This window comes from Bubalus bubalis, chromosome 3 (assembly GCF_019923935.1).
Source record: "Bubalus bubalis isolate 160015118507 breed Murrah chromosome 3, NDDB_SH_1, whole genome shotgun sequence".
In the NCBI taxonomy this organism is placed as follows: Eukaryota; Metazoa; Chordata; class Mammalia; order Artiodactyla; family Bovidae; genus Bubalus; species Bubalus bubalis.
The window spans coordinates 73,681,942-73,708,461 of NC_059159.1; the positions used below are offsets into that span (position 1 = coordinate 73,681,942).

General features: G+C 49.1%; 1 protein-coding gene and 1 long non-coding RNA gene across 5 annotated transcripts in view; one reads left to right on the forward strand and one right to left on the reverse strand.

Moving 5' to 3' along the window:
* LOC123332753 overlaps positions 1-10,973 on the forward strand; it is a 28,491-nt gene extending 17,518 nt beyond the window's left edge. Inside the window, exon 3 of the long non-coding RNA XR_006549756.2 lies at positions 10,930-10,973. This is a non-coding gene — a long non-coding RNA (uncharacterized LOC123332753). The remainder of the gene's footprint in view (positions 1-10,929) is intronic.
* Positions 10,974-12,197: 1,224 nt separating this feature from the next.
* SCARA3 (scavenger receptor class A member 3) overlaps positions 12,198-26,520 on the reverse strand; it is a 34,982-nt gene continuing 20,659 nt past the window's right edge. For all 4 annotated transcript variants that reach the window (XM_044939733.2, XM_044939735.2, XM_006060257.4 and 1 more), the window contains 3 exons: positions 24,309-24,407; positions 22,214-23,257; positions 12,198-13,933 (listed from right to left, as the gene is read on the reverse strand). In XM_044939733.2, coding sequence (XP_044795668.1) covers positions 13,482-13,933; positions 22,214-23,257; positions 24,309-24,407 — 1,595 coding nt within the window. In that variant the 3' untranslated portion in view covers positions 12,198-13,481. The remainder of the gene's footprint in view (positions 13,934-22,213; positions 23,258-24,308; positions 24,408-26,520) is intronic.

Consider the following 26,520-nt stretch of genomic DNA (forward strand, 5'->3'; position numbering starts at 1 on the left):
TATGCAGAGTACTTTATGAGAAACGCTGGGCTGGAAGAAGCACAAGCTGGAATCAAGATTGCCAGGAGAAATATCAATAACCTCAGATATGCAGATGACACCACCCTTATGGCAGAAAGTGAAGAGGAACTAAAAAGCGTCTTGATGAAAGTGAAAGAGGAGAGTGAAAAAGTTGGCTTAAAGCTCAACATTCAGAAAACGAAGATCATGGCATCTGGTCCCATCACTTCATGTCAAATACATGGGGAACCAATGGATACAGTGTCAGACTTTATTTTTTGGGCTCCAAAATCACTGCAGATGGTGACTGCAGCCATGAAATTAAAAGACGCTTACTCCTTGGAAGGAAAGTTATGACCAACCTAGATAGCATATTCAAAAGCAGAGAGATTACTTTGCCAACAAAGGTCCTTCTAGTCAAGGCTATGGTTTTTCTAGTGGTCATGTATGGATGTGAGAGTTGGACTGTGAGGAAAGCTGAGCGCTGAAGAATTGATGCTTTTGAACTGTGGTGTTGCAGAAGACTCTTGAGAGTCCCTTGGACTGCAAGGAGATCCAACCAGTCCATTCTAAAGGAGATCAGTCCTGGGTGTTCTTTGGAAGGACTGAGGCCAAAGCTGAAACTCCAATACTTTGGCCACCTCATGCGAAGAGTTGACTCATTGGAAAAGACTCTGATGCTGGGAGGGATTGGGGGCAGGAGGAGAAGGGGACAACAAAGGATGAGATGTCTGGTTGGCATCACCAACTAGATGGATAGTTTTGTGAACTGCGGGAGTTGGTGATGGACAGGGAGGCCTGGTGTGCTGTGATTCATGGTGTTGCAAAGAGTCGGACACGACTGAGCGACTGAACTGAACTGAACTGAACAGGTTTTGGGTTGTTGTGCTTTCATTTTCATTCATTTCTATGCATATTTTGATTTCTTTTTTGATTTCTTCTGTAATTTGTTGGTTATTCAACAGCGTGTTGTTCAGCCTCCATATGTTGGAATTTTTAATAGTTTTTCTCCTGTAATTGAGATCTAATCTTACTGCATTGTGGTCAGAAAAGATGCTTGGAATGATTTCAGTTTTTTTGGGTTTACCAAGGCTAGATTTATGGCCCGGGATGTGATCTATTCTGGAGAAGGTTCCGTGTGCGCTTGAGAAAAAGGTGAAATCATTGTTTTGGGGTGAAATGTCCTATAGATATCAATTAGGCCTAACTGGTCTATTGTGTCATTTAAAGTTTGTGTTTCCTTGTTAATTTTCTGTTTAGTTGATCTATCCTTTGGTGTGAGTGGGGTATTAAAGTCTCCCACTATTATTGTGTTATTGTTAATTTCCCCTTTCATACTTGTTAGCATTTGCCTTACATATTGCAGTGCTCCTATGTTGGGTGCATATAGATTTATAATTGTTATATCTTCTTCTTGGATTGATCCTTTGATCATTATGTAGTGTCTCTCTTTGTCTCTTTTCACAGCCTTTGTTTTAAAGTCTATTTTATCTGATATGAGTATTGCTATTCCTGCTTTCTTTTGGTCTCTATTTGCGTGGAATATCTTTTTCCAGCTCTTCACTTTCAGTCTGTATGTATCCCTTGTTTCGAGGTGGGTCTCTTGTAGACAACATATATAGGGGTCTTGTTTTTGTATCCTTTCAGCCAGTCTTTGTCTTATGGTTGGGGAATTCAACCCATTTACATTTAAGGTAATTATTGATAAGTATGATCCCGTTGCCATTTACTTTATTGTTTTGAGTTCGAGTTTATCCACCCATTTTGTGTTTCCTGTCTAGAGAAGATCCTTTAGCATTTGTTGGAGAGCTGGTTTGGTGGTGCTGAACTCTCTCAGCTTTTGCTTGTCTGTTAAGCTTTTGATTTCTGCTTCATATTTGAATGAGATCCTTGCTGGGTACAGTAATCTGGGTTGTAGGTTATTTTCTTTCATAACTTTAAGTATGTCCTGCCATTCCCTCCTGGCCTGAATAGTATCTATTGAAAGATCAGCTGTTATCCTTAAGGGAATCCCCTTGTGTGTTATTTGTTGTTTTTCCCTTGCTGCTTTTAATATTTTTTCTTTGTGTTTGATCTTTGTTAATTTGATTAATATTTGTCTTGGGGTGTTTCACCTTGGGTTTATCCTCTTTGGGACTCTATGGGTTTCTTGGAGTTGGGTGATTATTTCGTTCCCCATTTTAGGGAAGTTTTCAACTATTATCTCCTCAAGTATTTTCTCATGGTCTTTCTTTTTGTCTTCTTCTTCTGGTACTCCTATGATTCAAATGTTGGGGCGTTTAACATTGTCCCCAAGGTCTCTGAGATTGTAATCATTTCTTTTAATTTGTTTTTCTTTTTTCCTCTCTGATTCATTTATTTCTACCATTCTATCTTCTACCTCACTAATCCTATCTTCTGCCTCCATTATTCTACTATTTGTTCCCTCCAGAGTGTTTTTTATACCATTTATTGCATTATTCATTATATATTGACTCTTTTTAATTTCTTCTAGGTCCTTGTTAAACCTTTCTTGCATCTTCTCAATCCTTGTCTCCAGGCTGTTTATCTGTGATTCCATTTTGTTTTCAAGATTTTGGATCATTTTCACTATCATTATTCAGAATTCTTTATCAGGTAGATTCTCTATCTCTTCTTTTGTTTGATTTGGTGGGCATTTATCCTGTTCCTTTACCTGCTGGGTATTCCTCTGTCTCTTCATCTTGTTTATATTGCTGTGTTTGGGGTGGCCTTTCTATATTCTGGCAGTTTGTGGAGTTCTCTTTATTGTGGAGTTTCCTCACTGTGGGTGGGGTTGTATGGGTGGCTTGTCAAGGTTTCCTGGTTAGGGAAGCTTGTGTTGGTGTTCTGGTGGGTGGAGCTGGATTTCTTCTCTCTGGAGTGCAATGAAGAGTTCAGTAATGAGTTATGAGATGTCAATAGGTTTGGAGTGACTTTGGGCAGCCTGTATATTGAAGCTCAGGGCTGTGTTCCTGTGTTGCTGGAGAATTTGCATGGTATGTCTTGCTCTGGAACTTGTTGGCCCTTGGGTGGTGCTTGGTTTCAGTGTAGTTTTGAAGGCATTTGATGAGCTCCTATCAATTAATGTTCCCTGGAGTCAGGAGTTCTCTGGTGTTTTCAGGATTTGGACTTAAGCCTCCTGCTTCTGGTTTTCAGTCTTATTTTTACAGTAGCCTCAAAACTTCTCCATCTATACAGCACTGATTATAAAACATCTAGGTTAAAGATGAAAGGTTTCTCCACAGTGATGGACAGCCAGAGAGGTTCACAGAGTTACTTGGAGATGAGAAGAGGGAGGAGGGAGATAGAGGTGACCAGGATGAGATGAGGTGGAATCAAAAGAGGAGAGAGCGAGCTAGCCAGTAATCATTTCCTTATGTGTGCTCCACAGTCTGGACCACTCAGAGATATTCATGGAGTTATACAGAGACAAGAAGAGGGAGGAAGGAGACAGAGGTGGCCAGGAGGATAAAGGGGAAGTCAAAAGGAGAGAGACAGATCCAGCCAGTAATCAGTTCCCTAAGTGTTCTCCACTATCTGGAACACACGAAGAGATTCACAGAGTTGGGTAGAGATGAGAAGGGGGAGGGAGGAGATAGAGGCGACCCGGTGGAGAAAAAGGAGAGTCCAAAGGGGGAGAGAGCGGTCAAGCCAGTAATCTCGCTCCCAAGTAAAAATGGGTACTGAAGATTGGATTCTTAAAGGTAGGAAATTGATAACAAATACCAAAAAGCAAAGATTAAAAATGTAGAGTAGAGGTTGGATTTTAAAAAATTCAATATTAAAGAAAAAAAAGTCACAAAAATTATAAAATATATATATATATATATATATATATATATATGAAGTTTGCTTTAAAAAATAGGGTCTCTCCCTCTTTTTGCAAAGTAATAGTAGGTTATAAAAATGAAAATTAAAAGAGTAATAGAGGACTTAAAATTAAAAAAATTAAAGAATGATCATAAAAATAGTAAAAATATATCTAGGACTTCTCTGGTGTTGTTGTGGGCAGTGTGGGTTCAGTTCATTTTTGGATAGTTCCTTGATCTGGTTTATATTTCTCAGATCTATAGGCCCCTTCCTATGCAGTCAGTACTAACTATAGGGTTTTAATCTATTGGACCTGTCACTTTCAAGGAAATTCCCTCTGTTTTAGCTTCTTCTGTTTGCTAGTCTCTTCAGTGTCTAATTTCTGCCCTGACACAAGGGGGCGGTGGTGAACACTTTTTTTAGGATCATTTGTTCAGTCGTGCTGTGGGGAGGGAGGGACGCTGAAAACAAGTAACACTGGCATGTGCTTGCAGTGTCTTGGCCACACTGGGTTTGCCCCCGCTCACGGTGTGTGTACTTTCCCTGTCTACACTGCTTATGCTCTAGGTTGCTCTGCTGGGAACTGTCTGAGGCTGAGCCCTGGGTTGTATGCACTTCCCAGGTCTAAGCCGCTCAGGTTCAGGTACTCCAGTAGTCCTCAAAGGCGCAGACTAGGTTGGGCCTGCATCTTGTGCCCTTCCCAGGTCTGAGCAGTTCAGGTGACCAGGTGTTTGGTGAGCACAGTCACTGCGACTTATTGCCTCCCTTGTCCCTGTGGCTCGGTTTTCTGGATGTACAACAGGCACACCTTCTCAGGCAGATGTTGACTGTCCAGAATCCCAAGAAGTCTTGGTTATCAATGAAGCCTGCTTGCAGTTTGGTAGATAATGCCTCTCTGGGGCCGCGATTTCCCCCTTCCGGCTCTGGCTGCCCTCGCCTGCCTATTACTGGAGGGGGATGGGCCGGTCTGCAGCTGGCTAGCTCTGCTCCGTCCTTTGTTCTGTGAGTGGGCTTGGTGGTGTCTTAGGTTAGGGCTTTTTGCGTGGTAGCTATCTCACAGTCTGGTTTGCTAGTCCAAGTTGGTTCCCTCAGATAGCCCTGGGGCATTCAGGCCTGAGCCTTACTCTAAGCAATGCAGCCTGTGCCTCCCTGCCCAGCCCCTGCTTGCTAGTGGCGGATGCAGGCGTCTGCGCTGCTTCTCTGCTGGGGGAGTTACCGCTGGGCTCGTAATCTGTGGGTTTTAGTTATTTATTTGTTTCTCCTGCCGGTTATGTTGCCCTCTGTGGTTCCAAGGCCCGCCACAGACTTGGAAGTGAGAGTGTTTCCTGGTGTTTGGAAACTTCTCTCTTTTTTAAGACTCCCTTCCCGGGACGGAGCTCCGTCCCTACCTCTTTTGTCTCTCTTTTTATCTTTTATATTTTGTCCTACCTCCTTTTGAAGATAATGGGCTGCTTTTCTGGGTGCCTGCTGTCCTCTGCCGGCATTCAGAAGTTGTTTTGTGGAATTTACTCAGCGTTCAAATGTTCTTTTGTTGAATATGTGGGGGAGAAAGTGGTCTCCCCGTCCTATTCCTTAGCCATCTTAGGACCCTCTCATGTTCAAGTATTTTGATCACACCCACCATTAATAAAAAAAAAATTGGAGGATCATTTATTTTATCTCCTAATAAATGTAAATTTATTTATGAATTATTTTCCATGTTTCTATTATTGGTTAATGTCTCAAACTAAAATTGCACTTAGAACGATGCTTATCATGAAGGATAATAAAGTTAAATTTATTTTCAAATCATATTTTTTATCATTTCATAGTTTTTTTGGTCAAATCTGATTGTGTGAAAACAAAGTGTGACCTTGAATGAACAAAACACAAGAAGAACATTGTTTAATATTTAAAAGTTTGTTCCTTTTCCCCTGGAGGATTTGGCTGGGCTCCCATTTTGGAGACCTTGGGTTTAGGGAAAAGGCCATAGGGAGGTTTCTGTGGATCTCTGCTTTCTCAGGCCCCACTGAATTCCCGATTTCGCCATTGTGTAAGAAGTAGCTCCGAGACAGGCTGGGACCTGGGTCCCTTTCCTGCAGTCCTTGTATGTGGACAAACATCTTCTCAAGGAACAAAATATAAAGAAATTATAAGAGACTAAAAATTACCTCATGCATGCACTGTTAGAGCAAATTCTGGACAAAAAGATACAAAAAGATAAAAAAAAAAATCCAACTTGCTTTCCCAGTGGCTCAGCAGTAAAGAATTTGCCTGCAATGCAGGAGCTGCAGGAGGGATTGGTTCAGCCCCTGGGTCGGGAAGATCCCCTGGAGAAGGAAATGGCTACCCACTCTAGTACTCCTTCCTGGAGAATTTCATGGACAGAGGACCCTGTTGGGCTACAGTCCACAGGGTCATAAAGAGTCAAACATGACTGAAGCAACTTAGCACTCATGCACGCCACTTCTGAAGAGCCAGGAGCAAAAACAAGGTTTTGGGAGCAAAAGCCAGTCATTGCAAATATCCCCGGCGCTCAACACCACCTGAGGGCTGGACAAACCAACTAAGCCACCCTCTAGCCTGACCCCTGAACACATCTCTATCCTTGCTCCATATGAGGAACCAGCTCACCCTCCTCCTTGGGGAGTGAGCAAGGGAAACTGTTGTTTGTTCTTGTTCCCTGCTGTTGCAGCAGGGACCATAAAAAAGTCTTGCCTGAATTTCTTGTCTGGCTTTTTGTCTATTTCTATTGCTTGGGGAAAGCCAAGAACCTTGGTTGATACCAGCTCGGCATAGCTGGCTTCCATTAATCCTGGGTTAGGATTCATATTACATCTCTGTGGCATTAAGCAATTTAGTTTTTTGAGGCTGGTTTTCTGACCTATTAAATGTAAATACATTTAGTTCCTGAGGATTAAATGAGGTACTGTAGTCAACTCATTGGAAAAAATCCTGATGCTGGGAAAAATTGAGGGCAGGAAGATGAGGGAGCGACAGAGGATAAGATGGTTGGAGAGCATCACCGACTCGATGGACATAAGTTTGAGAAAATTCTGGAAGATGGTAGAAAAAGAAGCAACTGTCAGGTTATATATCTGGATACAATGATCATGTGCAGATTCTTTCTTCCTTTCATTTAAGGGAGCTCTGCTTTGTTGCAAGGAACAACTTCAGAAACAATAGAGTTGACCTAACGGCAAAGGACAGGGAAGCCTGGCATGCTGCAGTCCATGGGGTTGCAAAGAGTCGGACATGACTTGCTGGCTGAACAGCAACAAATGCATAAATAAAAACATTTTTTCCCTTTCTTTATTTCTTGCATTCCTGGTTCTCAATTTTATATGGGGGCATCGGAATGCCCTAGAGACTTCTCTCCCTCATTCCTCCTATCCCACCCCATCTCTGTGGTCTTGAAGCAATGGGTCTGGGGTGCAGACCTGCAGTCTGCATTTTCACTGGTTGTCCCCACTGAGCGCACTGCACCAGCCTTTGTGTCTCTCCCATGCCATCAGACACAGAGCCTTGCCCTTTGAAGCGTTCAAGAGAAAATAAAAGGACTGAACAGGTACAGGCAAGGGAAATAAATGCCCAGGGAGTCTGCTCAGTGCACCGCCCACCTATGTGTCCAGGCAGCTCCTTGCCAGCTGGACCCACCCTGCTGGAAAGCACGGTATGGTCAGAGCGTGTTTGTCAGCTCTCCACTCTCCGCTCTCCTCTCCTGTGGTTCTGTTTTGACAGGTGTGTCCAGGGCTGGCATGGGAGATGTTGCCAGCTCAGCCCTGGCTGAGGAGAAGGAGCAGGAGGAAGGCCCCAAGGTTCTGCCCAGACCCCTCTGCTGCCCCAGCTGGAGGGGCACCTGCCAGGGAGAAAGGTGGGCCAGTCTGGGGTTTTTAGAGGTGCTCAAGTATGTGTCCCAGGCCTGTGGCCTCCAGGAAGGCTCTTGTTCTGCTTAGAAAAAGGCCTAGAGCTCCTCAAGGTTTTGTACATCTGGTGGCGATGAAAACAACTCAATGGCGAAGGCCATGATTCTAGCCCACTGACTGCACCCCACTGCCATCACCTCCAAGTCTGGATTCAGATTTTCCTGCCTTGGCCTTGGCCTTGGCTCATCCCAGGAGAGCAGCCATGCAGGGCAGGAGGAAGAGCCCTTGGTCAGAGTTGTAGGACAGGAATTGGGCCACATCTGGTGATTCCCAGATGGAGTTGAGCCCAGGATGCCCTCTTTGTTTCTGGATCAAGAAACTGGAAGTCAGAGAGAGCAGTGCTGGGCTGACAGTCCCCTGACACATGGAGGACCCAGCAGAGAACAAACACAACCCACTCCCATTCCACGTTCACTGAGGGACTCTATCATGAAGCACCACCCCCTCATCACCCCGCTGGATGCAGGTAGATCCATTTCCCAAAATTCACACACAGAACAACATATTGATTCACAGTGGTTGTAGCAAACTTTTATGATTCTGACTGCTGGCCCCACCAGCCCCTGTGGTTAACTCTTAGGATTTTTAGCAATATTTACAATGGTCCAGATGCCCTGAGGAGAGTGAAAAAGTTGGCTTAAAATTCAGCATTCAGAAAACTAAGATCATGGCATCTGGTCCAATCACTTCATGGCAAATAGATGGGGAAACAATGGAAATAGTGTCAGACTTTATTTTTGGGGGCTCCAAAATCACTGCAGATGGTGACTGCAGCCATGAAATTAAGACACTTGCTCCTTGAAAGAAAAGCTATGATCAACCTAGACAGCATATTAAAAAGCAGAGACATTTCTTTGCCAACAAAGGTCCATCTAATCAAAGCTATGGTTTTTCCAGTAGACATGTATGGGTGTGAGAGTTGTACTATAAAGAAAGTTGAGCACTGAAGAATTGATACTTTTGAACTGTGGTGTTGGAGAAGACCCCTGAGAGTCTCTTGGACTGCAAGGAGATCCAACCAGTCCATCCTAAAGGAAATCAGCCCTGAATATTCATTGGAAGGACTGATGTTGAAGTTTATACCCCACTACTTTGGCCACCTGATGTGAAGAACTGAGTCATTGAAAAAACCCTGATGCTGGGAAAAATTGAAGGCAGGAGAAGGGATGAGATGGTTGGATGGCATCACTGACTCAATGGACATGAATTTAAGCAAGCTCCAGGAATTGGTGATGGACAGGGAAGCCTGGCGTGCTGCAGTCCATGGGGTCGCAAAAAGTCGGACAAGACTGAGTGACTGAACTGAACTGAACAGAACTGAAATGAGATGCCCTGAAGGGCCATGTTAGTGGGGCGGGTGGTGGGGGTGCTGTTTGATGAAATGAGACAGAGAGAGGGATTGTGTGTGTGTGTGTGTGTGTGTGTGTGTGTGTGTGTAGGGGGGCCACTTTCTGGGGAATGTACATCATTTGCTGCCTGATGGATCTAACCAGCAGCCAAGTTGCTGAAAAACCTGAGACATGAGAAATTGCATTGCCCAGGAACCCAGACGCCGGAGTTCTGATCCCTGTCGGGCAACAAGCCCCTCAGGCCCTTTTCAGCCTTTGGTTTCTCACTTGAATAGCAAAGCCTTTGAGCCAAGTGAGTCACCAGCTCCTTCCTGGCTCTAATCATGCAGGGAAGGTGGGTGGGTGTGCGCGGGAGCTCATGTTCTGGCTGCTCATCTGCAGAGGGAAGTGGTGAGTAATGCTGTCCTTCAGAAAGCCTGGGTCTGTAGGATAAACACCAGCATGAGTTTGCCTGATATTTATGGGATGGTAACTGTCGCTGGGCCCCCGGCCCTGAATTGTGTCCCTGAAAAATCCATATATTGAGACCCTGACCTCAGTGTGACTGTACCTAGGGCGAGGGTCTTAGGATGTAATGAAGGTTAGCATGTGTGCATGTGTGCTCAGTCATGTCCGACTCCTTGCGACCCCATGAACTGCAGCCCACCAGGCTCCTCTGTCAATGGGATTCTCCAGGCAAGAATACTGGAGTGGGTTGCCATTTCCTTCTTCAGGACATCTTCCTGACCCAGGGATCGATCTGGGGTCTCCCGCATTGCAGCAGATTCCTTACCATCTGAGCCACCAGGGAAGCCCCCTGGGAAGCCCAGTGAAGGTTAAATGAGGTCATAAGAGTGAGGCCCTAATCCGATAGGACTGCAGCCTTCCAAGACGAGAAAGACAGCTCTCCCTCTGCCTTTCTATCCCTCTGAGTGTGTGTGTCTCTCTCCCCTTCCCCCATGCATCTCTCTACCCACCACCACATGATGGCCCAGCAAGAAGCCAGGAAAAGTGGGCACCTTGATCCTAGACTTCCAGCCTCTAGAACTCCAAGAAAATAAATTTCTGTTGTTTGAGCCACCCGATCTATGATATTTTGTTATGGTGGCCTGGGCTGACTAATTTGCTGGGAAACTGGCCAAGAGCATCATTTTATTTAATCCCCTCAGTGGCCTCTTGGGGTAGGTACAATTTTAACCCCTATTTTACAGGGGAGGAAACAGAAGAGAAGTTAAATTACCCAAGACTGAGTTTCAATAGAGATACATCTAAAAACTCATTAACTATGTGAGTTTAGGAAGCTAATTAATCTCTCCAAGCCTCAGTTTCCCCATCTGTAAAATGGGAATAATAATAATATAGATACAGTAAACATAGAGGGGCTTCCCAGGTGCCGCAGTGGTAAAGAATCTGCCTGCCAATGCAGGAGATACAAGAGATGCAAGTTTGATCCCTGGGTTAGGAAGATCCCCTGGAGGAGGAAATGGCAACCCACTCCAGTATTCTTGCCTGGAAAATCCCACAGACAGAAGAGCCTGGCCGGCTGCAGTCCATAGGGTTGCAAAGAATTGGACATGACTGAGTGACTGAACGCATGCACATACTCCATCAAAATGCTGGATTTTCTAACATTGCTCATAATGATTTTACACACAGTATACATAGAGACTACAGATATATAGCTACATTACACATTGTAGTGAGGGTTAAGTGAATTAATATGTAAAGTGCTTAGAATGGTATTCTGCTGCATGGTAACTCTTCAATCAGTGTTTGCTATTATTGTTACTGTTCAGGTTATTCTATTCCTCTGTTGCCAAACACAGATTTTGTGGCCAGTTTTGTTCATGGTAACTCTTGTTCTTGTACCTCTAATTTTTTTACAGACTGAACCCTCTCCCTCTGTGGTAAGACCCCTGAACGCATGGGGTAAGTGATCAGATTTTGCCCTCCTAAGGTTGGGAACTAGAAATTGTAGGGCTGGGCCCTTTGGTGGTGAGCAGTAACACTGATACACTGGGCCTCATGCAAACAGAAAATGCGGATCAGCAGGAAGGGGACAGCGAAGAGCAAAGGGAGGGGACCACTGAGAGAAGAGAGAGGAGACTGGTGTGTTCTCTGGAAGTGAAGATGGGGGCTTGAGACGCTGGCAGTTCTCCACATCTAGTCACCCCAAGACCGAGCTCTGCATCAAGTTTCCATAGGCTTGATTTTACCTGCTGCATCCTCCTGGGCATAAATTGCTGTTGTTTGGTCTCTAAGTCGTGTCTGACTTGGCAACCCCATGACAGAGCCAGGCTCCTCTGTCTTCCACTGCCTCCTGCAGTTTGCTCAAATTCATGTCCATTGTCATGAGTGCCCCCTCCCTATTTCCTTGCTGGAGCTTGAGAGGACTTCTGCGACCGGGGTGGCGGCATGAACTGAGTCCACGGGGGTGGCCCCAGGGATGGGCTCCAGGTGCCCGCCTCCACCCTGTGCTGGTGAACCAAGCTGATCCCCCCAAACCGCACGGCCAGGGACGTGTCGGTGGCAACTGTCCAGGACCAGGGGTTTTTCTTCTGTATTTCTGTTTATGTTCTGAGAGCACCTCAGTGTTTGATCCCTGCGGGCTCGTCTCTCATTCCAGCCCCCAGCTCATCCCTTGGAACTGATCCCGGATCTCACTTCCTGGATCAGGTCGGCTGACTCACAAGGACCCAGGTGTCCTTTGTTTCCTGTGGATGCTGGAGGGCCAGGCCCTCTGCGGCAGGTCTGGTCTGCTTTCCTCCTCCTTTTCTGCTTCATCTCCTCATCTTAGGGACAGGAGGAAGAAGCAGGTAACTGTTGGGTGTCGGGTCTTCTTTTCCAATCTTGTTTTAGCACAAGCGCTCCAGGACTCTGCTGCGAGATGAGTAAATTGATGTGGCTTCCACTAGGCTCTTGCTTGCTCTGGGTAATCCCTCAGCCATCTTGGCCCCTTGAGGACCACTGGGAAGGCCCAGGAGAGCTCAGTGTTTCCGGAGTGAGGGCTAAGGGTTCAGACCTGGACTCCAAAGTGGGACTGAATATCTAAGGGACATTTCAACCCCTGGTTCCCCTTCAAAGGCCAGGTGAGGTGGAAACTCTGAAGGCATCATGGCCCCCATCAGGCAGAAAGGACCAGAAGACACCTCCCTCCTGGAAACAGGTCTTTACTGAGTGGGTGATACTAGGTGGCATGATATCATATGTAGACAGGAGAACTACACGCAGTTGGGGTGGCAGGAGTGCAAGCCAGTTGCACCTGTTAAAGAAGGTGGGGGGGGTGGTCATCGATAAGGCTTCTGGATGGGGGAGAGGCCCATCTCTGGATGAGGTCGGGGAGGGGACAGCTGCAAGCACCCAGCCTGGAGGAGGGGTCGTTATCTATTAGGACACAAAGGGATGAGCTTCACTGGGAGCTCACCATTCTGGGGACGGCCCAGTGCTCCCTGCTGCCAGCTATGCAGGAAGTGGTGTAAGGGGTGACGTCAGAGGGATGTGACCCCTCCCCTCGTCTGGGGTTGCTGTCCCTGCAGAGAGGCCTTGGGCCAGTCTGGGTCACTGCGGGGTGAGGTCAGGGGGGTAGGAGGAGAGCCAGTCGGGGGGCAGCCCTCCCCTGGTCACCACAAAGAAGTCACCCCAAGATTGCAGTGGGGCCTCCTCCTTTGACAGAAAGTTCTAGGGGCTAGGAGAGAGCCCTGGTGCAGATGGAATTCCTGCTTGGTTTCTTCCTGGGATGCTCCTGAAGGCAGACACAAGGATGAAGCCAGGAAGTTTTCTGGAGGTGCAGGAAAAAAAAGGCTGAACTCCCGGGGATATAGTCCTCAGGGTCCAGGTGGAGATGCTCTGTCATGTGCAGGGCAGGGGTGGGCCCGGAACCCTGTTCCCAAGGTTATGGGAGAGGGTCTTGTGGTTGCCAAGCCCACCCTGTCCCTAGAGTTTGAACCATAATTCCCCACCTCCCTGCACCCTTCATCCCTCCTCAAATGTTCTCCTGGGTCTTTTCAACCCCTGGGAGCCTCAGGGAACTGCCGGCCAGCTAGAATGGGGTGAAGATGCTAGAAAGACTGGCGTTGGCCACCCATTCAGAGCCAGAGTCCAGACTGTCCCCCCGAGGTAGCCACCTCCCTGGCAGGCTCGTCACAGGAGAGGGCGCTTCTCTTAACCTCTCCTCCCGCCCAGCCAGGGAAACCCAGTCAGCTGCCCTGGCCAGCAGGGACATGCACGTGTGTGTGTGTGTGTGTGTGTGTGTGTAAGGGGCTGCTTTCTATGCTAAGTCACTACTGGGGAGCCCGGAGGTGCAGGGACAGGCCTGGGGGAACCCCCTTTGGGAAAGGGGTCAAAGGACCACACGTCTGTAGGTGTGGCTTTATAGGGGCCTCCCTGTGCCAAAGCCCACTCCCTGCCTTTTGCGTGGCAGTTTCCGGGACTGGACTTCTCAGTAGCTGCTCTGGCTTCCTGGTGGGCCCGGGGGCCCAGGGAAGCCAGGGGGACCCTGGATCCCTGGCTCGCCCTTCGGCCCCATGGGCCCCCGCTGGCCCGGGGACCCTGTCTTCCCAGCGATCCCTGGTTCTCCCTGAGGCCCCTCTGGCCCTGGAGCCCCCGGGGGGCCCTCTGGCCCTGGAGGCCCCATGTCCCCCTTGGGGCCTGGCTGTCCTTTTGCGCCCCCAGTTCCGAAGCTGCCCTTTGACCCTTTGAGGCCTGGGAACCCCCTGGGGCCAACTGGCCCCCTTTCTCCCACAGGCCCAGGCTCCCCGGGCTGCCCCTGGGGACCCTGGGGTCCTGGGGGCCCCAAACTGCCGGAGTCTCCTTTTGGTCCTTTGCCGCCAGCAGGCCCTTTCACGCCCACATCTCCCTTGAGTCCTCTGGGTCCTGGAGGGCCGGGGGCACCTAGGATCAGAGAGAAGAGGGCAGAAGTCAGTCTACAAGGACAGGTCTCCTGAGGCTGTCCCATGAAGTGGGCGCCAGCCGCTCTGACACCCAAGGGTCTGAAGTCCCAGGTCTGCCGACTACTGGCTCTGGGGGTTCAGGCTGCTGACATGACCCCTCTAAGTCGGCCTGGCCAGCTGTGAAGGGGGGCTGAGAATCTTAAGTGAGGCTGGGAGCCCATCCCGAGCTCACATGCATAGGTGTTTGGCACAAGGCCTGCACCAGGTGGGCACTCATAGTTCTAACTTCAGGATTGGGCTTGAGTTCCATGTGGGTGCTCAGGTGGGAGGCTGAGAGAACTGGATGGCTCTGGGCAAAGGCCATGGCCATCCAGGATCATCTGTTTTGCTCTGGAGACCAGCCTGGACACTAATACTCATTATGGACTTCAACTGCTGTGGTTCTTACCTTCTGCCCCAACCCCAGGCTTCACCTGTGACCTTTGGGCACCTGGGACGAGGAGTGGAGTCAGGTGACATGGAGGAGAAAGCCAAGAAAGTGATGTGTGAAGTGAGGTGTGAGAAGTAGATGCCTCCCAGTGTGAGTGAGTGGGAACAACAACAAACCAGAGAAAGGGCAGCTCCTCCAGGAAGCCCTCCCTGACCACTCCAGCCTCTCCTCTGAGCTCTTGGAGCTGCTACTTTCTGAATCTTTTATTTGACATGTAGGAAGAGAAGTCACAGTATAGTGAAAGCAAATCCTTGGTTTCTCTCTAGTGGACCCCACTGAACTGTGAGGCCCCAAGAAGATAGTGAGGACCATGCCTCCCATCACCCGCCCTGGGCATGGAGCTTAGGTACACAGCAGGGAATGCTCAGTATATGCTTGAAAACGGGGACGCACCAAACAGTTCTGGACCCCTAGCTCCCACCCAGCGTAGGGCCTGGGGGAGATGCCAGGATGAATTCCTTCCCTTTTAATTCATTTTTGTTTGGAGTATAGTTGCTTTACAAAGTTGTGTTAGGTTCCGCTGTATAGCAAAGTGAACCAGCTAGAGTGCTGGTGCTAAGTCGCTTCAGTCGTGTCTGCCTCTTTGCGACCCTGTGGATTGTAGCCGCCAGGCTCCTCTGTCCCAGGGATTCTCCAGGCAAGAATACTGGAGTGGGTTGCCATTTCCGCCTCCAGAGGATCTTCCTGACCCAGAGATCAAACCCAGGTCTCCTGAATTGCAGGCAGATTCTTAACCGTCTGAGCCACCAGGGAACATATACACATCTCCCTTCTTTTTTGGACTTCCTTCCCATTCAGGTCACCCACCACAGTGTATTGAGTAGAGTTCCCTGTGCTATACAGTAGATTCTCATTAGTTATCTGTTTTATGCATAGTATCAATACTGTATATGTGTCAATCCCAGTCTCCCAATTCCTCCCACCTCCACCTACATGCCCTTCCTTAAACAGCCCAGCCTAGTGCCCAAAGCAGGGGTCAGATGACCTTAACTGCCTATCTGCCTGCTGCGCAGATCAGAGTCACCACCTCTCAGAGCTGTACCCACCCTCCGGACACAGGTCAGAGTGTGGCCGTCAATCTGGCCTAAGCAGGTAGGATGCCCCAGAGCTAGAGGAGAGAGCACCCTCTGGCCTGATGAGGACATGAATTGCAGAGAATGGCTTTAGCCCCCTTGGGGTTAAGGCACAGCAAAGCCCTGGCTTTCTTCAGTGGTCTGGGCACCAGCTCATGGGTTGGGGGGTGGGGACAATGACCCCAGGGCTGAGAGGTGAATTCTCATGCCCATGCTCCACTCTCCTCAAGAACTCAGCTGTTACACCATTGCGTTTGCAAGGAATCCTGGAGTTTTTGAGCTCGATGGGGGCTAGTCCAATTCCTACATTTCACAGAGGAGGCAACTAGAGAAGTGACATGGTAGCCCAGGGGTCCCCAAGCAGAAACCAGAAGCTGGGTGGGCCCCTTGAAGAGAAGGGATCCTCTCTGCAGGAGCTGGGAACACTTCCAGGGGGCTCGACCCAGTTCTGCAGCCCTGGGGCCCTCTCCCTGCTAATGCAGACACTGCCTCTGTCTGTTCTGGCCTTCCCCCACACTTCCACCCCTGCTCATCTCCCTCTCGGAGGGTTTCTAAGTGGAGCAGAGAGTCATTGAACACCATCCTCCAATTACGATCTAAACTGGAAACCGGAGCCCAGACATACTCAGCCCCACTGGGGCCAATAAAAACCTGTTCCGTGCCACCTCCTGCCCATGCCCACCTCCCACACAGAGCAGGGCTGTGGCCTGTGTGGGCTCAGCTCACGTGGCCCGCCAGCAGTACCGGCTGGCATGCCGTCATCGGCTGGCTGGAGTGGGCGTGGGACGGGCTGGCGGTGGTGGTAGTGACCAGGGAACAGCTTGACCTGGCCTTCTGTCTGCAACGAACGTCTGCAGCACAGTGGCCAGAACAACAGGGCACAACAAGGGCACAGGGAGACGGCTGGCAGGGACCTCGCCCCTAGTCTGGCAGGAATGGATGAGAACCAGCCTGTCCTCACTCCCAGCTCTGCCCTGGGCACCTGAGGCAGCCGGGGCAGGGGTGGGGGCTGGAATAGCACAGCCATTCGGAGGTGGAGAGGCTCCTGCAGGTTGTTCACGTGGAAGGGAGTCTGAGGGCACAAAGCGACTCTGGGCAAGGCGCTGCCCATCTGTGCTCACATCATCTATCTCCCTGAGATCGCACTTGACAGTCCCCCAGGGCACGGCGGCTCCACCAGCAGCCCTCCTTCCGCTTTTGTCCCTCCTGCTCTAGGAACACGCTGCCCAGGGCTTGCCCCAGCTCCCTGGTCCCTCTCTCTCTCATCCTAGGATCTCTCCTCTGACTTCCACTCTTGTTCCCTGGGTGGATGGTTCCCAACCCCAGCTTGGACTCAGGAAATGCCTGTGAAGTCTTATCTGGACACAGATGCTCACAGATCCACCAGGAGCCCCCGCCCCTCCCCGGGACACCCCCACCCTCCTGCACCACCATTTTTAGTGCACGCCCTCTGCTCCCTGGCCCCTGAGGGCACAGCAGCCAGCGGAAGGACTTCTCAGGGTTTCTGTGCCAAGCAGGGGAGAAAGAGCAGAGAACAAAGGCTTCTGTTTGCTCCTCCCCTCCAGCCTCCTCAGGCGCCTCTTTCTGGGGAAGCTCCTGGGTGGCTTTCCCCTAGTAGGAAAGGCTGGGGGCCCCATGCCTAGGGTGAAGGTTGGAGCAGAAGCCTGAGTCTCATTGTCCGCTCCCCAGTGCCCCAGGACTGCAGCCCCCAGTGCCCGTGGAAGGAGGCCTGCCAGGAAAGGGTCACCTCCCTCTCCACAGTCTTTCCACGCCTGCCGCTGCTGACCCGTCTCTGAGACCCCATGGAGGGCTCCTATGTGGTGGCCTGATGAGGACACCCATCGGGGAGGCTCCACTGGGGGCAGGGCCTGTGTTACAGGCATTGGTCTCTCCCCATTGGGTCTGGTGTCCGTGTGCCCACTTTGGCCCCCACTCATCCTAACTTCTCTGAGACCCATTTTCTTGGGGAAGGGAAGGGCAAGGGAAACCGAGTCTCTCCTATGTCCCTGGCATCATACATTGAGATCATCACCCCATTTTACAGATGAGAAACTGAGGTGCAGAGAGTGACAACTTGCAAACCATCACCAACCAGGGAGGGTGGAGACAGGATGCAAACCCAGGCCCAAGAGGCTTGGGGCCTGTTCCCCAGACCCCCTCCCATAGCCAGGACTTCCCACTCTGTCGCTGCCCGGAGGAGGGGGCCCACTGAGCCAGGAAAGGGTCACCTTAAGGATTGTCTCCCTCGGGTGAGCCAAGCCTCCGCCTGTCCCTCCAGGGCCAGCCATGAGTCATGCGGTCAGAGAGGGAGAGCTGGCGGGGAGGAAATCAACAAGCAGAGTTCAGCAGTTAGCATGGCGGGGAGGGATGCAGAAATGGGCTGACCAGCGGCTCTCTGCAACAGGGGCCCCTCACCCAGCCTGTAATAAGATCTGGGTGTCTCAGGGATGAAGGGTGGGGAGCGGCTAAGAGCTGCTCTGAGCAGCGGGGGCACATTTAGGACAAAAGAGAAAATGGGAGCAGCAGTGGCCGAGATGCAGAGATGGGAGAGGAACGGGCATCCTGGAGACCCGAGGAGAGGCCCATAATTACTCAGGAAGCCCTGGGCTGTAATTAGGCCATCCCGGCACATTAGGGCAGAGCCGCACTGACTGCATGTCTGGGACAAGTAGGTGGTCTGCTCAAGGTCCGCACTGGGAGTAGGGAGGGGCAGGGGGGCTGAGCAGATGCACCAAGTTCATCAGCGTACAAGCACTGCCTACCCACGGGTAGGGGGGTGCATGGGCGGGGAGGGGGGCACAGCCCATCCCCCAGTCCAAAACAGGTGGAAGGAGACAGAAACAGAAGGGGGGAGCCTCTCGGGAGATTGGCCTGGTACCATGGAAAGCACAGTTCCCATATTAACAAACTGGGTGACTGGGGACATCATTTGGTCCTCATTGGACTGAATTCTGTCTGCAGGCTCCCCTTTGTTCAATGAGAATATCAGCCTGGGTCAGGGACACTCAATCCTGGTTCTTGTTACCTGAGGAGCATTGAAAAAATGCCAGTGGGTTTCCACGTCGGCTTATGACGGATTAATTTATATCGACTAAACCTCCCACTGAGAACAATTAGAACCATTAGGTACAATGCCAAGACATCCTTCTGAAAGTTTTGGAGAGAGATCAAATGCCAGAATCCCCAGGAAAGAGGAACTTGTTGAAGGAAGCCTGACTTTCTTTGCCTCTTTTCCTCTCAAGCCATTTGTTGACTAGTAAGTGGTTTGGGCAGAGAGGCTGAGAAGGGTTTCCAGCAGTTTCACTGGGGCTGGGGCTCAGGGCTGCCAAGGCCCAGGGCTAGGATTCAGGAGGAAAGGAAACTGTGTGGGCATTTGTGGTAAGGGCCAAGGGATGGAAACACTGAGCAGAGACTTAGGCTTCATCCCTTCAGCCATAGGTGGCTAAACCATAGGTGGTAAGCCCTATAAACACTCCTCAAGGATGGTGCCTGGGAAGTAACGTACCAGAAATAGGCCAGGCGTTATGGTAAGCTCCCTTGCAGGCACCAGCAGAAGATGGCATCATTCTCCTTTTCGCTGACTGCCCTTGTTGCTCGATAACAAGTAAACCTGCTAATCCTCCAGGCAGGCATTTTCCTCCCTACCCAGGGGGCTCAGTGGTAAAGAATCTGCCTGCCAATGCAAGAGACAAGGGTTTGATCCCTGGTTTGGGAAGATCCCCTGGAGGAGGAAAGGGAGGAAATACAGATTAAGAGGAAACATTCTATGAGAGGTGCAAAACATATGCAGGTACCAAAGGCTTTCTGGTTGGCAAAAGGAGACTCCGAATTCATCACAAAGCTGGAAGAGATCTCAGAGAACAACTGGTCTTATCCACTGATTTACATATGAAACAAAACAAAACAACCCCCTCCCCGTCCAAAAACCAGAGGCCCGGAAAGATTAAGTGATTCTGCCTAAAGACCCAGAGCAAATTAGAATCCAGGCTCTTTTCCCAGACAGTTTGTGAGTCCCAGCCCTTCAGTCAGCACTTGGCCATGGCTGTCCCTCTTCCTTTATTCTAGATAGCAGCTTGGCTCCAAACAGAGGGAGACCTCATTGCCAGCCCCAGCTTGAGAGCCTGGCAGCCCCTGTCTGTAGATGAATGAGTGAATTAATGATACTTCCTGTAGGAAGTGATGGACACTTTGTCCTTGAAATCTTCTTTCAGATGTGAGAGACTTTATATGTGGTGATTTAACAACCAAGAAGAATGTTAGCCAAAAGATAGCATTTAAATAAATATACAGAGGTTGAACTGAGAGTAAAATGCGGCTCAAAGTGATGTCCCACCTTGGTCTCCAGTTAAGACGAAGTTCTTTGATGAGAACTCTGGCATCATTAGGACAGGAGCAAATATAAATTTTCATGACTTGGATGAGGGTCTCAAATGGTTCACTTCTGATATTTTCAATACCATTTCCTTCTTTTCCTGTCTGTCCAACACATGACACCTAAGCAGGACCTCAGTGGAAATGCATTTTTTGGTATCTGCAAGCTCACACTCTCAGTGTCTCCTGGCTCATCACTAGACATTTGCGCCTCAGAGCCATGGTGGGTCAGGATCTTAATCACAGTGTGACCTTAAACTATCCCTTAACTTTTCCTCGTCTCAGGTCACCTTTCTGTAAAATAAAGACACGCCACCTGCGACACATGTCTTGTCCACAAAGGTTGTGAGGCTAGTGGGGAAGGGTGGAGGGGAGGGCTAGTTAGGGAGTTTGGGATGGACATGTACACACTGCTATATTTAAAATGAATCACCGACAAAGACCTACTGTATAACAGGGAACACTGCTCAACATCCTGTAATAACCTTAACTGGAAAATAACTTAAAAAGGAATATATACAAGTATGTGTATGACTGAATCACTTTGCTGTACACCTGAAAGTAACACAACATTGTCAACTATACTCCAATTTAAAAAAAAAATTAAAAAAAAAGATTGTGAGGCCAAACGAATAGGCTTTGTCACGAGGAAAGCTTTACATTTCGGTTGGTTTTAGATTGAACGCAACCTAAGAAAACAAGATTACTAGAGGATGAATCATGAGAACTATCTGCTAACACCTTCACTGGAACATTCTAGAGGTCATACAGATACATATTTTAAATGAAACACTGTGAGACTGTCTCAGTTACTAAGGAAATACTCAGTACCTGGCAATATGACACCAGGCAAACAAGATCTTACCTCGCCCCCAGCCCCTGCAACACCACTAATCTAGAGTAAAGAAAATATTAGCAAAAATGCTCACTGACATAAAATTGAAGGCAACACAGATTTGAACCTACATGGTTAAAGAGAACCAGAGAATCAGAGAGCTTGACTCCAGTCTGAGCTCCATGGAGACAACAATGCTGTCTGGGATAGTGGGTGCTTCCCTTCTGTCTCCTGGAGCTCCCTGAATGATCCCTGCCCACCTGCCAAATGGGACTGGGCTTCCCAGGTGGCTCAGCGGTGAAGAATCCACCTGCCAACAAAGGAGACGCGGGTTCAATCCCTGGTCCGGGAAGATGCCCTTGAGAAGGAAATGGCAACCCACTCCAGTATTCTTGCCTGGAGAATCCCATGGACAGAGGAGCCTGGTGGGCTACAATCCACGGGGTCACAAAGAGTCAGACATGACTTACTGACTGAACAACAACAACAAAGAAATAGGCATGGGTGCCAAGGTGATGAGGGATGCACTTGTGATAGTTCATTTTAGGTGTCAAGCTACCTGGGCCATGGGATACCCAGATATTTAGCCAAACATTATTCTGGGTGTGTGCACAGGGTGTTTGTGGACGACATTAACATTTAAATCAGTACCAAGTAAAGCTGATTGTCCTCCCCAATGTGGGTGGGCCTCACTGAATCAGTTGAAGCCTGAATAGACCCAAGGGCTGACCCTCCCCTGAGTAACAGCATTTCCTGCCTGACAAACCTTCAGTGGACACACTATCTCTCCCTGGTTCTATAGCAGCTTTCAGCCTTTGCACTTGAACTAGGACATCAGCTGCACAGATTTTGGGTTTGCCAGTCTCCACAATCTCACAAGCCAATTCCTTTTAATCTCTCTTTGTCTTTCATATTTCTCTGGAGAACTCTGCCTAAATGCAGGGGTGAGATGGGAAGAGCAGAGGGCATCAGAGTGGCGGGCCTCTGAGGGGCAGATGGTGGAGAGCACCAGTGAGGGGGAGGGAAGGGAAAAAACAAGAGAAGACAGAGTTTCCAAAGGATGAGCCCTGCCTATATCTCTCTGTGGACTCGTACATAGATCCACATATAAAAATCCAAATTTGTATGTCAGGCAAGTGAGGAGACTTGTGTGTGTGCTCAATCGCTCAATTGTGTCTGACTCTTTGGGGCCCCACAGACTATAACCCGCCAGGCTCCTCTGTCCAAGGGATTTTCCAGGCAAGAACACTGGAGCAGGTTGCCATTTCCTTCTCCAGGGGATCTTCCCGGACCAGGGATGTAACCCACGTGTCCTGCGTTGGCAGGAGGATTCTTCATCACTGCCATACACTTTTCCAAAAGAGGTTGACAAGGATGTGAAAGCTGCCAGTCATCCCAGGCATTTGCTGCAGGGCTGTATCAGCCCACCAGGATACCGCGCCCCAAACTAGGTCCTTCTGCGTTCCCCTCTGGGAGCTCCCTGGCAGGCTCCCCCTCCCACCCGCCTCTCACCTCGTAGGATGGTGACGTTCCGGAGGATCTCCCCGTGCCGTGTGTCCACTGCCCTCATTTCCTCCACAATCATGGACAGGTTGCGGACGTTGAGGTCCAGGCGGGCGCTGAGCAGGCCGAAGCGCTCCCGGAGCAGGTCGGTGGCGGCTAGCATGAGGGAGACGGTCTTGTTCAGGTAGTAGAGCTCCTCGGCCTGGGTGTGGAAGCCCAGGGTGCAGGAGAGCCGGACGTCGTCCAGGTACTTGAGCATGCTGTACACGTGGCTGTCGGTGGCGTTGATGTTGGTGAAGATGGTGCCAATCTCTATCTCGTGGGAGGCCATGCGTCCCTCCAGCGTCTCGAACCTCTCCACCGTGCGGTTCTGGGCGTAGCGCGTGTGGTACTGCAGGTCGTGCATATTCTCCTCGTGGTCATCCAGGAAGGACGAGATGTTATCCAGCTGCAGCTGCAAGCCCATGGCCTGCAGCACCAGGTCATGCAGGCTCTCGGAATTTTGGCTGATGCGCTGGGACGAGGCCCCCAGGGTGGCCTGGAGGCTCCTCACCGCTTCTCCGGTCTTGGCCGAGGTGGTGCGCAGGCTGCCGAAGAGCCGCGTATAGTTCTGCCAGTCGCTGACCATCTTCTGGAGGGTCAGGGTCTCCTCGTCCGTCTTCCGCCGGATCCCATGGATCCACTCGGAGGTCTGCCCCACCGTGAAGTTGATCTGGTGTACTGCCGCCTTGACATCGTAGCACTCCTGGGTGAGATCCTTCAGAGACAGGTCCAGGCCAGCAGTGGTGGCCTGCCAGCCTCTCACCTGGGCCAAGAAGAGCCCCAGAGATTGGTTGATCTGGTGGACGGAGAAGGAGCAACTGCCCATTTCCTGAGAGATTTGACCGCTGGTGGTGGAGAGCAGGTCGTGGGTCTGGGAGGTCTGGTGTAGCTGGACCTCCTGAGCTAGAAGCATCTTCTGAATTCCCTCCAGCTCCGCCTGCAGTTTTCTGATCTCTTGCCCCAGCAGCCCAGCCTCGTGGCAGAAAGAGCAGTTATTCGGGGCTTTCAGATCTTCAGGAGAAAGGGGCAACATTTTGAGTTGCTGAAGGCTCACAGGGCAAAGTTGCTTCTTTCAATTTAATATTTCAGAGCATCATGAATTGGCATGTGGCTGTCCTATCCCTCTTCCTTCCCGAAGACCTGCTATGAAATCCTTTTTGGAAAAACCTCACTATCCTCTGTGCCATCTTATTTCTACCCCAAGTTTTTATTCTTGAGGGAAATGTAGGCTTTAGGACATCTCCTCACCAAAGTCTTAAGAAAATATATCTTTGTAACTTTTCCTAAGGTTGCCAAGAACCTCCCATTTTATTTTTTAAATTTCTCCCCATATTTTAATATTTGGTTTTGAAAAAAAATTTTTTTTAATAAATATTTGTTTTTATTTGAACCTCTCATAAGCTTGTGGAGAAAAGGGTGCAGGAACGTTTTTCCCCTGAGACTTCTGAGAAATGAAGCTCAGAGAAGTGACTTGCCAAATATGACTCAGCTAATTAGTGGTAGAATAAAACTTTCTCTTTTCACCTAGCAGCCTCCCTCTAGACCCTTATATTATGGCTCTTTCTGTCTCATTCTCAGAACAAGATTGTCTTGTGAAAGCAAGAGATAAAGAGATTGTAAACCATGCAAACTTTAAGGCAGTGATGAGGAAAGGGCCAGTTTGTCAAGAGTGTTAGAAAAGCCTTAAAAAAAATATTGGACTGGCCAAAAAGTTCGTTTGTGTCAATGACCTTTTTGGCCAACCCAGTAACTTCAGATACATGAGAGCAAGTGGCCTGTCTTCAGCTTTCTGCTCTACCTGGAGGCTCTGGGCAGATCTGTGCCACATACAGAACTCTCAGCCCCAGTCCTGGGCATATCCCAAGGTAGCAGCCCTTGTTGGGTGGGTTCTCCATTTGGACAGGGAGGTAGGGAGCCATGACTGTCCTTCCCTTGAGCCTAGAAGCTTGGTGAAGGCTGCCCTGTTCCAGGGCACCATGGCCTGGGGAGATGCCTGGTCCCACTCCAAGTAATGCTGGCCTTCCTTCCTGGTCCTTAGCGCGCCTGAGCCCTGGACACTTACCCAGCCCTTGGAGACTTTTCTGCATAGACACGAGTTTCTTGTCATACATGGCCTGGGCCAGGGAGAGGTCTTCTGAGAGAGAGTCCACTTTCCTGAAGACTTCAGGGGAAACAGGGATGAGAAAAGGGGCTTAGGTCAGAGAAACAGCAGTCATTTGTTGAGAAGGCGTTTTTATCAGCCCCTCGTTAGCCAAAACCACCCACTCTTCTTCTAAGGGGCTTCCCAATGGCTGTAAGGGAAGATGTTTCAATGGCCAGAGTCTATCACACTTCTCTCAAAAACGTATCTGTGTATCTATATATCTATATCCAGAAGTCCCCTACATGTGAACCTTCAGGTTTCAAACTGTCAAAGATGCGAACGTGCGTTTGCATGCCCAATCACGTAAGCTAGTTCACGTGTCTGGCGTACACTGTCACACACGTGCATCCTCTACAAGTGGGTGCACTTTTGTGTAGCTTACTGTAGAGCGCTGTATAGAGCACGGTAGTATAATGTCTTTATTTCAAACCCAGGATGTCTGGAAGCAAGAGGGTAGATAGAATTGAGTCCCGCAAGGAGCAAGAGAGCCTGTTCCATCAGTGTCAGGCGTGAGTGAAATCGCAGCTTGCCTTCTGCCTCCTGTTGCTAATGACCCTCCAGCTCTACCGTCTCCCACCTCCTCTCCCTCCTCCAGTCAGTAACTCTTCTTGCCTGTTCACTCCATGCCAGCCCCTGTACGCCAGCTTTTGTACTGGACTACTGTACTTTCCAAGTTACTGTAGTGTAAGGTTAAAAATGTTGTATTTATTTTTTGTGTTTGGTTGTTTTTTATGTACTATTTGTGTGAAAAGTATTATACACCTATGACAATACTATACTATATAGCCGATTGTGTTAGTTGGGTACTTAGGCCAACTTTGTTGGACTTACGAACAAACCAGATTTACGAACATGCTCTTGAAATGGAACTCATTTGTATGTAGGGGACTTAGTGTATATCTATAGGCATAGATAAGGGATTCCCTGGTGGCTCAGATAGTAAAGCGTCTGCCTGCAATGCGGGATACCCGGGTTCGATCCCCGAGTCAGGAAAATCCCCTGGAGAAGGAAATGGCAACCCACTCCAGTACTCTTGCCTAGAAAATTTCATGGATGGAGGAGCCTGGTGGGCTACAGTCCATGGGGCCGTAAAGAGTCGGACATGACTGAGTGACTTCACTCACTTCACTCACTCACTCATAGGCATAGATAATCTCTTTACATATCTCCCTTAAGTGTATATATACATATGGGGGCATATATGTATGCATTAGAATATATAATACATAAATCATGCATGAAGTGAAGTGAAGTCGCTCAGTCGTGTCCGACTCTGTGCAACCCTGTGGACTGTAGCCTACCAGGCTCCTCCCTCCATGGGATTCTCCAGGCAAGAGTACTGGAGTGCATATACATATATAATTTCCATCCACTCAGATTTTAGAACTATAACCTGACCATAGGTTAGAATAGAGACAAATCAGAAAGAAATATAAAAAGAAAATAAAAGTTATTTCTAATCCTACCACCGAGATACAGCTGCCATCAACATTTTTGTGTATCTCAAACTTTATTTATCTCAGCCATTTTATAGCTACACTGTTGTTGTTGTTTAGTTGCTAAGCTGTTTCTGACTCTTTGCGACCCCATGGACTGCAGCATGCCAGGGTCCTCTGTCCATGGGATTTACCAGGCAACAATGGGAGTGGGGTGCCGTTTCCTTCCCTAGGGAATCTTCCTGACCTAGGGATCGAGCAAGTGTCTCCTGTATGGGCAGGCTGGTCTTCTACCACTGAGCCACCAGGCAAGCCCCTATAGCTACACAGATACATGGTTTTTTTAGAAGACAACAGTACAAAATTGGGATGTTCTGCACATCTCATCTATTTTATTTTGCTTTATTGGTATCCTGTCATGGACATTTTCTTATTGAGCCTTAAGTCACTTTAAAATCATTACTTTAATGTCTGTTTCATACTCTATATAAACAGTTCAGCAATTATATAAAAATTCCCTCCTGTTGGGAACACTGCAATGGCAGAGTTTGGTTTCGACCAAGTCAATACATGGTCTGAATTTACTTCCTAGCCCTTGACAAAAAAAAAGGTTGCGAACTGGACTCTAGATTATAAACCCCATGAACAAGGCTAGCACCATCCTAAGGAGTGGGGACACCCAGGCTGGAGGTGAA